This window comes from Bos grunniens, chromosome 9 (assembly GCF_055505025.1).
Source record: "Bos grunniens cultivar Pamir isolate PY7600 chromosome 9, Bosgru_T2T1.0, whole genome shotgun sequence".
Classification (NCBI taxonomy): Eukaryota; Metazoa; Chordata; class Mammalia; order Artiodactyla; family Bovidae; genus Bos; species Bos grunniens.
Window position 1 is genome coordinate 23,899,017 of NC_141173.1, and position 12,971 is coordinate 23,911,987.

Here is a 12,971-nt window from a genome sequence, read left to right on the forward strand (position 1 = left end):
AAACTTTTGATTTCATTGATCTATTTTACTGTGTATGTTTCTTCTCTTTAAATTCCTTGTGGATTTTTTGAAAGTCAGTAATAGGTATTTTTTAATACTGATAATACTACTGTGTTGAAGAGCACTTTAAAAAAAACTGAGAATTGCTCAGTGTTACATATAATAACTGACAGATTCCTTCCTTAAGGCAAAACTTTTCAATATAACTCATGTCTGCTCCTTTTTAAACAGAAAGTTTATCTTAAGAAACAACTATTTCACAAAGTTGCAGTGTATCTAATTTTATTAGCAGTATGTTATATAAGAAGAATAAATTAATTCTAGAATACTATGTCTAAATATGGCAGACAGTCTTACATACACATACCTTATGAGTAAAATTGTTATTCTGTATTTTTTAGAGTATAGCTAATTTAAAAACTAGAATTTGTATTATGTTGGATTTTTAAATTTTTAATCTAAAGGTTTATTCTTTAGCATAATTAAATACCAATACTTTTAAAATTCTGTAACCTATTACATGATAAAACATATTGTGTCTTCAAGTTTCTTTCTTTAATGTGATACAGTACACTAAGCTGTCACTAAGAACACTACATGTGCAATTTGAGCCATCAAATATTAAGTGGGTGTGTAAAGTAAACTTTTGCTAATACAAATCCTAGAGAGGGATTTTAGAGCTGACAGCATTCAAGTGTCCGAGAATGACTGAAATCAGCCAGTATCTTGTGAATAATAAGTAGGGAAAAGGAACAGGACCATTCTGTGAATATTTGCTGTGTCCTGTCCAACTCTTTGTTACCCATGGACTGTAGCCTGCCAGGCTTCTCTCTGTCCATGGGATTCTCCAGGCAAGAATACTGGAATGGGTTGCCATTGACTTCTCTAGGGGATCTTCCCAACCCAGGATCAAATCTTCATCTCCTGTATCTCCTGCATCAGCAGGCAATACTTTACCACTGAACCACCTGGAAATATTCATGGGAAGTCTCGTGAATATTTAGGAGTTAACATTATTTAAAGGGCAGGTGGACGAAAGTAGTCAGTGGAAAGGAACAAGAGTCAGAGAGAGAAAATATACCAGGAGACAGAGCTCACCTGGAAGCCAAAACCGGAATGAGTTTCAAGAAAAAGTTGTGGTGAATAGTATCAAATACTGCAGACAAATGAAACAGTCAGGACTGAAAGTAGACCAACAAATGTGGCCTTTAGTAGAGAATGGTGATGATATTGAGAACAGTTTTAATAGAGCGGGTAGACGTATCAGAAGGTGATAGACAGAAGTGGTTTTTTTGTTTGTTTTTTCTCCAAAAGTTGAAGTAGGAAGACAGCTTCAAGCCAGGAAGTAATTAAGATAAAGGTTTTAGAATTTTGTTGTCATTTGTTCTCTTTTTAGAATCATTGGGAGAAATTTAAGCACAGTTGTTAGTGCAGGAAGAAAGAAATTATATGAAAGAAAAAGTATGTTGGATAAAACAGGGCCCTGGGAAAGGTAGACATTGGACCCTGAGGCAAGGCTACTACTGTAGTTTTAAGTCACACTGTACCTAAAGTTGAAGGCAGAAGTGTGGGAAGTTGAGGGAGTTCCCACTAGATGACCTCTGTTTTCAGTATAAAGTAGGAGCAAGACAGATTCTTAATTCATTTATTAAGCACTTTGTAAAGGCAGGACTTGGTTTTAAGGTCTTCAGTTCAGTTCAGTCACTCAGTCGTGTCCGACTCTTTGCGACCCCATGAATCGCAGCACGCCAGGCCTCCCTGTCCATCACCAACTCTCGGGGTTCACCCAGACTCACGTCCATTGAGTCAGTGATGCCATCCAGCCATCTCATCCACTGTCGTCCCCTTCTCCTCCTGCCCCCAATGCTTCCCAGCATCAGAGTCTTTTCCAATGAGTCAACTCTTCACATGAGGTGGCCAAAGTACTGGAGTTTCAGCTTTAGCATCATTCCTTCCAAAGAAATCCCAGGGCTGATCTCCTTCAGAATGGACTGGTTGGATTTCCTTACAGTCCAAGGGACTCTCAAGAGTCTTCTCCAACACCACAATTCAAAAGCATCAATTCTTTAGCACTCAGCCTTCTTCACAGTCCAACTCTCACATCCATACATGACTACTGGAAAAACCATAGCCTTGACTAGACGAACCTTTGTTGGCAAAGTAATGTCTCTGCTTTTGAATATGCTACCTAGGTTGGTCATAACTTTCCTTCCAAGGAGTAAGTGTCTTTTAATTTCATGGCTGCAATCACCATCTGCAGTGATTTTGGAGCCCCAAAAAATAAAGTCTGACACTGTTTCCACCGTTTCCCCATCTATTTCCCATGAAGTGATGAGACCGGATGCCATGATCTTCGTTTTCTGAATGTTGAGCTTTCAGCCAACTTTTCCACTCTCCTCTTTCACTTTCATCAAGAGGCTTTTTAGTTCCTCTTCACTTTCTGCCATAAGGGTGGTGTCATCTGCATGTCTTAGGTTCTTGATACTTCTCCCGGCAATCTTGATTCCAGCTTGTGTTTCTTCCAGTCCAGCGTTTCTCATGATATACTCTGCATATACGTTAAATAAGCAGGGTGACAATATACAGCCTTGACGTACTCCTTTTCCTATTTGGAACCAGTCTGTTGTTCCATGTCCAGTTCTAACTGTTGCTTCTTGACCTACATACACATTTCTCAGGAGGCAGGTCAGGTGGTCTGGTATTCCCATCTCTTTCAGAATTTTCCATAGTTTATTGTGAACCACACAGTCAAAGACTTTGGCATAGTCAATAAAGCAGAAATAGATGTTTTTCTGGAACTCTCTTGCTTTTTCGATGATCCAGTGGATGTTGGCAATTTGATCTCTGGTTCCTCTGCCTTTTCTAAAACCAGCTTGAACATCAGGAAGTTCATGGTTCACATATTGCTGAAGCCTGGCTTGGAGATTTTTGAGCATTACTTTACTAGCATGTGAGATGAGTGCAATTGTGTGGTAGTTTGAGCATTCTTTGGCATTGCCTTTCTTTGGGATTGGAATGAAAACTGACCTTTTCCAGTCCCGTGGCCACTGCTGAGTTTTCCAAATTTGCTGGCATATTGAGTGCAGCACTTTCACAGCATCATCTTTCAGGATTTGAAATAGCTCAACTGGAATTCCATCACCTCCACTAGCTTTGTTCGTAGTGATGCTTCCTAAGGTCCACTTGACTTCACATTCCAGGATGTCTGGCTCTAGGTCTGTGATCACACCATCATGATTATCTGGGTCATGAAGATCTTTTTTGTACAGTTCTTCTGTGTATTCTTGCCACCTCTTCTTAGTATCTTCTGCTTCTGTTAGGTCCATACCATTTCTGTCCTTTATCGAGCCCATCTTTGCATGAAATGTTCCCTTGGTATCTCTAATTTTCTTGAAGAGATCTCTGTCTTTCCCATTCTATTGTTTTCCTCTATTTCTTTGCATTGACCGGCTGAGGAAGGCTTTCTTATCTCTTCTTGCTATTCTTTGGAACTATGCATTCAGATGCTATTATCTTTCCTTTTCTCCTTTGCTTTTTGCTTCTGTTCTTTTCACAGCTATTTGTAAGGCCTCCCCAGACAGCCATTTTTCTTTTTTGCATTTCTTTTCCATGGGGATGGTCTTGATCCCTGTCTCCTGTACAGTGTCATGAACCTCATTCCATAGTTCATCAGGCACTCTGTCTATCAGATCTAGTCCCTTAAATCTATTTCTCACTTCCACTGTATAATCATAAGGGATTTGATTTAGGTCATACCTGAATGATCTAGTGGTTTCCCCTACTTTCTTCGATTTCAGTCTGAATTTGGCAATAAGGAGTTCATGATCTGAGCCACAGTCAGTTCCTGGTCTTGTTTTTATTGACTGTATAGACCTTCTCCATCTTTGGCTGCAAAGAATATAATCAATCTGATTTCGGTGTTGACCATCTGGTGATGTCCATGTGTAGGTGTTTGTTATGACCAGTGCATTTTCTTGGCAAAACTCCTTTAGTCTTTGCCCTGCTTCATTCTATATTCCAAAGCCAAATTTGCCTGTTACTCCAGGTGTTTCTTGACTTCCTACTTTTGCATTCTAGTCCCCTATAATGAAAAGGACATCTTTTTTGGGTGTTAGTTCTAAAAGGTCTTGTAGGTCTTCAAAGAACTGTTCAACTTTAGCTTCTTCAGCATTACTGGTTGGGGCATAGACTTGGATTACTGTGAAATAGAGTCATGGTCTCTTGCCTTTTTTTTTAAAGTCAGAATTCAATTTTATTTCACATTGATAGAAACCATGCAAAAGATTTACATTTTCTCACGTTACAATGAATGTTTCAATGGAATATTTCTTGATGTAAATTAGATTTCACTGATTTGTGTCAGTGCAGCAACAGTTTATATTCTTATAGGTAAAGTAAAATGATTTAGTGATTGTTTAAAAATTGTAAATGCAGGTATAAATATATGGCTTAATTATTAACATCATCTATAGTCCATACCAAATCATTTCTATCATCAAGTAGCACCCATTTGTGCCAATGCAGTCCTAATATTGTTCTAATCAGTTGGAATTCAGCAGAAAAATTAACAACAGTTCAGAAATATCAAGCATACATTTTTGCTGTATATTAAACTGTGTGGGAACTACACTATTTGTATTGAGTTCTGACTAAACAGATTTACCCAGAAATTTGTTTTCAAGTAATTTTAACCAATACTGTGAAAAATCTATTTAAAATCAAATAATTGCTACTTTTATGTTTACACAAAAGCTAACTTTAAAAGATCATCTAACTACATGAAAATTTCAAATTAGTCCATTGGCAAATAAGAGTAAAGCAAAATTTTTGAATTGTTCATTTCCTGCTGTAGTTGGTTTCAAACCTATGTGCAAAATATGTAAATTCTATGCTATGAGGAAAATCACCTTAGAGCAAATCATCCTAGAAATTACCATTTTTAAGATCAGCCTTAAATATCGGAGAACATACTAGAATATGACCTAATTATTCTTTCACTTAATTACAAGAAAATACAGAATTATTCTCATTACCTGGACCGAAGATTCTAGTAACTCTGCAGGTCTAAACTGTAGCTAAAGATCCACTTTAAGTAGTGTAGAAACTCTGAAAGGATGTCCAGTTTCTTTCTGTCAGTAGAAATATATTTTCAGTGCCATCATGCATGTGATCCAGAATATTAAATTACAGCACATATTGACAGCAGGTGTCTGTGGCAAAGAGGAAATATTTGGTTTGTTGTGAAGGATAAAAAAGAAGGAACACATTTCTTTTCTACAAAGAAAAAGTATTAAACAAAGTATATTCAGCAAAGAAAAAGCTGTTCCCCCAAAATAAAAGGGCCATTAATTGAAGAGAGGAATATTGCTCTTTATTGACACTTAGAAGCATTATCCCTTTTATTAGGAATAATGTAATAACACCTCATTCTTATTATGCATTATAATCATTATGTATATATGAACACATATATAAAAATACAGATACTGCATGGTGACTTGGCAGTTTGGGGTGTAAGCCCGTAGTCGTAAGTCCCCACACACATAAACTATTTACATTTTAACTGCTCATTTATATCTGAACAAGTTTTAATTAAGCATGCTAATAATTTTCAAGTGATATAATAAAAAATCTGGTTGCAGTTATTTTATCATTTTGCTGAATTACATTTGGGAGAAAGAAGTTGGCTGCTTCTCTCTCTATTTTAATACTAGTGTATTCAATACCAGTGTATCAGGTAGTGTATACTGCTAATTTAATACTAATGTATCCTGGACTATGTCATATACAAATACGTATATAGAAACTTCAAAGATCATTAATTTCCCATGAGGAGACTTTATTTAGCCTGTGTCATTGGTGTGTATTTGCAAAACATTTTAACACTGCAGACATTAGAGGTTTCAAGGTTGGGCACAGACAGGAGTGTGTATTCTAATAGACGATGCGGGTACGCACTTCTACACAAGGCCTCTTAGTGGCATTAGTCAATGGGAGGTAGGAGTTGACTGACGAACTGCTTGGTGTCCATCATCTCCTGTTGACATGAACTGTGCCTCAAGCCTCCATAGGTTTTGAAGGTTACATTGGCTGGATTTACCAATGGTTTTAGCTTTTCTGCAGTAAGAGCACCAGACATTAGGGGTACTAAAGGGTCCAGGTCTCCATGGCACTGAAGAATAGAAATGTCTCTCCTCAAACCACTGATATGGGCCCTGTGGAAAGGAAGCCCAGAGCAGTGACAACCAGCCAGCTTCTGCTGTGTAGTCAGAGCCATGTACCATGGTAAAGCACCTCCCTAATCCTCCCCAAATAACTCTGTTAGAAGGATTGCTGTTCTTCATCTCTTGTGGAATGCTATTCTTCATGTCTTGCTCTGTCAAAGGTTTTACATTTTCTGCTGCTGCTTAGTTCCAGTTTCATCCTCCAGTGAATCGGGTGAAAGCCCAGTAATGTCAAACCAAGAAGGCATGACCATGTTCATATGTAATGTTACAGGCATAACTAGCACGTGCGGGCAGATGTATTTGGTGTGGACACTTCTGATCCCGGTGAAGGCTTCTGCCCATCCGTGCCCTGTATCTCCCAGTCCACAAAGGAAGATCACCGCAGCAGTGGCCTTCTGGGCAGCGGACATAATGGCAGGCAGCAGGGCCAATATATTATTGCCCTATACACGCCAGTTCCACTGATCACACATCTGAAGCAAAAGGCAGAGCGGGCATCCAGCCAGGCCAAAAGGCCTCTTGCTTTCTGATATTACAGAGCTACCTATCAGAATTAGTCTTTCTCCCCCAGTTGTCCTGATAAACAATTGACATACATCACTGTATAATTTTAAGGTATACAGCAAGTTGGTTTGATTTACATATATTGTGAAATGATTACAATAGGTTCAGCGAACATCATCATCTCATTTAGATACAACAGAAAGAAGGAAGAAAAGAATAATGGGGAAAATTTTTCTCCTTGGAGTACTCTTGGTTTACTCTTAGAACTTTCCTGTGTGTCATGCAGCAGTGTTAACTCTAGTCATGTTTTACATTACATCCATAGTACTCAATTATCTTATAACTGGAAGTTGGTACCTTTTAACCACCTTCCTCACACCCACCTCGTCCCTAACCATTACCTCTCATAACCACAAATTTGAGGACTCTTTTTCTGTGAGTGTGGGTTTTATATTTGTCTTTTTTTTGTTAGTTAAGATTCTACCTGTAAGTGAGATCATACAGTATTAGTCTTTTTCTGTCTGACTTATCTCAGTATAATACCTTAACGGTCCATCCAAGAGGTTGTAAATGGTAGGAGTTCCTCATTTTATGACTGAATAATATTCCACTTTATATATATATATCTCTCTCTCTCTCACAGCTTCTTTATCTGTCCATCCATTAGTGGACACTTAAGCTTCCATGTCTTGGCTGTTATAAATAATGCTGCTGTGAAAATGGGGTTTCAGATAGCTTTTTGAGTTAGTGTTTTTGTTTCCTTTGAATGTAGTCCCAGAAGTGGAATTTTTACTTTCTTGAGGAACCTCCATACTGTTTTCCATAGTGGCTGTACCAGTTTGGAATCCCTCCAGCAGTGCACAAGGATTCCCTTGTCTCTACATCCTCACCAGCATTTGTTACCTCTTGTCTTTTTGATGATGGTCCTTCCAACAGTCATGAGATGCGATCTCATGGTGTTTTAATTTGTATTTCCCTGATGACTGGTGATGTTAAGCATCCTTTCATGTACTTGCTGACCACATATGTTCTTTGGAGAAATGTCTATTCAGGTCCTTTACCCATTTTGTACTTAGGTTATTATTATTATTTGCTATTGAGTTGTACAAGTTCTTTACGTGTTTTGGATATTAACCCCTTATCAGATATATGGTTTGCAAATATTTTTTCCCATTCTGTAGGTTGTCTTTTCACTTTGTTGATGGTTCCTTTTGCTGCAAGGAGTAGCATTACTTATTATTAGCACAGCAATGGATTTACTTATTGTTAATAAAACAAAGTTACTTATTAGAAATAAGTAAGTATTGGGTACTATGTGAACATTTAATAAGGAGCCTAACCTAGTCTAATTAGGAGATAGTCTTCTCAGGGAAATAGCTTAGGCCAATTCCTGAAAGTCTAAGAGTCATGCAGACAATGAGGAGAAAGTGAGGGAGCGGGGATTGTACCTTTCAGCACAGCATGTGTGAAGGCCTGGGCGCTGAAGAGAGTGTGGAAAGTTCTGAAGTGAACTTGAGAGGAATTGTTCAGTGTAGCTGAAGCAGAGGGTGCAGGAGTGATATTGGTGAGCATGCGTGGGCTGTACAGAGGTATGTAGTAGCAAGATGTTAAAGCCACAGTAAGCAGTTAGGCAGTAACCAGCAGGAAACCAATGAAGGGTTTTATTGAGAACAGTTGCTTTATTGAGCAACACTGAAGCAGTACTGGATAATTCAGTGATTAAAATATGATGTTTGGTAAGATGTGATTGAGATATCTTGGTGGTCTTTTCTAAGGAACTATCTGGTGGAAATGGAGAGAATTTATTATATTTACAAAAAATATCTAGGAGAATGGCTTGGAGAGAAAACTTGATGACTGATTCCAGTTTAAAGATTTTTATTTTTTTAAGGGTCAAGGATCACTCTGAGATGTACAGTTTTTGGTCAAACAGATGGGTTCTGTTGCCGTATTTTTTGTTGTTGTTGTTGTTGCCATATTTTGAAATGGAAATTACAGGGGAAGGATCAGGTTTTGGGGAAGGGAAAGAGAGGGAATTCTGTTTACGAATTGTGGAATTTGAAGGCCTTATGAAACATCTAGGTGACCTTTGGGTTTATGAGTATGAAGCTCAGATGAGAGACCTAGGTTTGTTTAATGGATATAGAAGTCATCACTATACAGGATAGATATGATTTTAAGCTAAGCAGTATAACTTACTATTTCATTTTAAGAAGATATATACATACATATTGGTATATATGAATTAATATTTTGTAGTTATTTTGCCTCTCACTTTTGTTTTTATTTTTTAAAACAGTTCTGGACTCTTTCCTCTCCTTGCAAATGCTGCCATGTCAGTGAAACCAACATTGTTGAGTTTGTATGAGATATATTATCTGCCTTTGGGTAAAACACTGAAGCCTGGTCTACAAGGATTGCTAACTGGTATTCTTCCTGGCTTAGAAGAAGGATCAGAGTACTATGAGAGGTAAGATGCTACTGTTATTGCTGCAGCTAAGTAATCAAAGTCATGAATTTGTCAGCAAGCATCCTTAAGTCATTAATATTAACATCACAAAAACTGATTATTCTAAACACTTTAGTACCTGACCTGAAGATTTTTATAGCAAAAAAAAATTTTTTGTAGTGTATCTAATCTGCGTTATCACACTGAAAATATAGCTGGTAATAAGAATACAGACTTAGATAGCTAGACTGAGTTCAAATCCTAGTTCGGCAGATACTGTGTGAGCTTAGAAAAACTTTTTCAACATTTCTGAACTTTATTCAGTTTCCTCATCTATTAAAAAACATACCATTCTTTGTGTTACTGTAATATTGAAATTACTTAGTCCAGTACTTCAGCACTTGTAAGTCACTTAAAAAATGGTGACTCATAATTTAAAATAATAATACAGTAGATAGGACATTTAGATTAATAAAAAGAATGGAAGATTGGGCAGTGTGCCATCCAGTTTTAAATTGTTAAAAATAGCCTGTCTCCAGGTACAGCACTCTTTGAGTAGCTATTGACACGGTACTCTTGCTATTTTAACTCTTCAAAGAAAATGAGTTGGTCTGTTTGAAGCTTATTATTATTTCTTTGGAAGTTAATAGTGGTATACAATGCTTGATAGCATTAAGTATCTTTAATATCTCTGTTACTGATATTCTTACCAAAAAGGAAATTATGAACTAAGATGTCAGAAATAGAAAATGCCAAACTTTCTTTATGAGTAGTCCTAATGATTTATATTTATATAATTTATTTAAACAAGTTACTCTATTTTTTGTATGTTCATCTGCTACCATAATGATGTAGGACTCTAACCCTGAAAATATTGGATCACTCTTAAAAAGCTACTTTGAGAAAAAATTAATTTCTGTTTCAGGACAATTTTAGAAACATGATATGAGCTTATTTTATTTCATTTATGAATCAGTTTTGTTTTAAATTGTTCTATTCTCTTAAGGGAAGCATAAAATTAATATGATTTTATAACTCTGCTGCTGCTAAGTCGCTTCAGTCGTGTCCGACTCTGTGCGACCCCATAGACAGAAGCCCACCAGGCTCCCCCATCCCTGGGATTCTCCAGGCAAGAACACTGGAGTGGGTTGCCATTTCCTTCTCCAAAGCATGAAAGTGAAAAGTGAAAGTGAAGTCGCTCAGTCATATCCAACTCTTCGCGACCCTATGGACTACAGCCTACCAGGCTCCTCCGTCCATGGGATTTTCCAGGCAAGAGTACCAGAGTGGGGTGCCATTGCCTTCTCCATATAACTCTGCTAGTTATAATTAAAAATTTAACGTGGGGCCTTTCCTGGTGTTCCAGTGGCTAAGATGCTATGCTCCCAATGCAGGAAGCCTGGATTCGATCCCTGGTCCAGGAACTAGATCCCACATACTGCAATTAAAACATCCCTCATGCCATCAAATAAATAACACTAAAATTTTTTAAAATATAACATGGAAATTGAATAATGATCTTTATGACTATGATATCTGTATGATTTATCTTGTTATGTGTCTTAGTCCTTTTAGCTTGAAAGCCCTTTGGCTTTTTTTAAAAAAATACCACAGACTGAGTGCAAATTTATTTCCAGAAATTCAAAAATATTCAGAAATGCAAGAATTCAGAAATAAATTCAGAAATTTATTTCTCACCATTCTTGATTCTGGCTGTCAGAATCAAAGTGGTAGCATGATCATGTTCTGGTGAGTGCCTTCTGCCTGATTCACAGCCAGCGCCTTTTACCTGTATCCTGACCTTCTGGAGGGGGCTATGGAGCTCTGTTGGAATTGCTTTCATGAGAACCCTAATCTCATTCATGAGGGTGCCCAAAGCCTCCATCTTCTAATGCAGTCACTTTGGGGCATCAAGGTTTTAACATATAAATATTGAAGGGACAAAAACATTCAGATCATAGCATTATGTTTTGCCAGTTATTCACTACAAAAAGATGTGAAAACATGTTCTTTTAATGCATAAGTAGGTTGAGACCAGAAGAGATTACAGTGTTAGTATTAAATCACATAGCAAGTAAACAGTAGAACTTCATCAGATTCTCTTGATTCTGAATCTGTTATACAACAGTGTATTAAATTTTTGTGTATTACTTTGTTTATCTTGAATAATGCATCTTATATTTTGTCATAGCATAATTCATTCAAGTTGTTTTAAATTCAGTCAGTTCAGTTCAATTGCTTGGTCATGTCCGACTCTGCAACGCTATGGACTGCAGCACGCCAGGCTTCCCTGACCATCACCAACTCCCAGAGCTTATTCAAAATCATGTCTATTGAGTCAGTGAAGCCGTCCAACCATCTCATCCTCTGTCATCCCCTTCTCCTCCTGCCTTTCCCAGCATCAGGGTCTTTTCAAAAGAGTCAGTTCCCCATATCAGGTGGCCAAAGTATTGGAGCTTCAGCATCAATCCTTCCAAGGAATATTCAGGACTGATTTCCTTTAGAATTGTCTAAATTCTTTAGAATTTGATCTCCTTGCAGTCCAAGGGACTCTTAAGAGTCATCTCCAACACCACAGTTCAAAAGTATCAATTCTTGGGCGCTCAGCTTTCTTTATGGTCCAACTTCACATCCACACATGACTACTGGAAAAATCGTAGCTTTGACTAGATGGACCTTTGTCAGCAAATGTCTCTCTTTTTAATATGCTGACTAGGCTGGTCATAGCTTTTCTTCCAAGGAGCAAGTGTCTTTTAATGTCATGGCTTCAGTCACCATCTGAAGTGATTTTGGAGCCCAAGAAATAAAGTCTATCACTGTTTCTATTGTTTCCGCATCTGTTTGTCATGAAGTAAAGGGACCGGGTGCCATGATCTTTGTTTTTTGAATGTTGAGTTTTCAGCTAGCTTTTTCACTCTCCTCTTTCACCTTCACCAAGAGGCTCTTTAGTTCCTCTTCGTTTTCTCCCATAAGGGTCGTGTCCTCTGTGTATCTGAAGTTATTGGTATTTCTCCCAGCAATCTTGATTTCAGCTTGTGCTTCATCCTGCCTGGCATTTCGCATGATGTAAATTATGTAATATGATTTCCAAGAAAAGGAAATATCCTTTAAAATTTTGTAGAAAGTCAACAGAAGATATGTTCTTCTATGAAAAAAGTGAAAGTGAAGTCACTCAGTTGTGTCGGACTGTTTGCGACCCCATGAACTGTAGCCTCTGAGGTTCCTTATTATTAACTAAAGTGCGGGTTTAACAGTTCGTTGAGGTAGATGGGACTTGTGGAGGTGTTTTTGTTGTTATCTTTTTTACAGCTGAGGAAACTGAACTCAAGAAAGACTAAGTGATTTGCCTGAATTACACAGGTAGCCAGTGATGGAACCAGAACTTATACCCAGCCCTCTGACTCTGACCTGTATGGTTCTTCCCATCCACCCCACTTGTGTCCAGGGCAGAACATACGACTACAGCAAGGATGCTTTCGTACATTCTGGGAGAGTATAATGGTTTATGCTTAACAATGTGAAGCTAAATGTTTCCCCTCTCAAAGCACTTTATTTTGTACCTCAGAACAAACACTTTACTGGAAAAGGTTGCTGCTGCAGTGGACCAGTCAGCCTTCTACAGTGCCCTCTGGGGTAGCCTTCTCACCAGTCCTGCTGTGCGTCTGCCTGGAATCACCTATGTTCTTGCCCACTTGAACCGGAAGCTTTCCATGGAAGATCAGCTTTATATAATTGGCAGTGATATTGAGCTAATGGTAGGTCTACATGTGTTTGCTCATTTAACTAATATT

The 12,971-nt window shown here is 37.9% G+C and overlaps 1 protein-coding gene and 1 pseudogene across 6 annotated transcripts in view; one reads left to right on the forward strand and one right to left on the reverse strand.

Moving 5' to 3' along the window:
* Positions 1–12,971, forward strand: part of DOP1A (DOP1 leucine zipper like protein A) — a 131,027-nt gene that overhangs the window by 52,014 nt on the left and 66,042 nt on the right. For all 6 annotated transcript variants that reach the window (XM_086316939.1, XM_086316944.1, XM_086316938.1 and 3 more), the window contains 2 exons: positions 9,031–9,201; positions 12,746–12,935. In XM_086316939.1, the coding sequence (XP_086173065.1) occupies positions 9,031–9,201; positions 12,746–12,935 (361 nt within the window). The remainder of the gene's footprint in view (positions 1–9,030; positions 9,202–12,745; positions 12,936–12,971) is intronic.
* Positions 5,984–6,484, reverse strand: LOC147365680 (acyl-protein thioesterase 1 pseudogene; annotated as a pseudogene).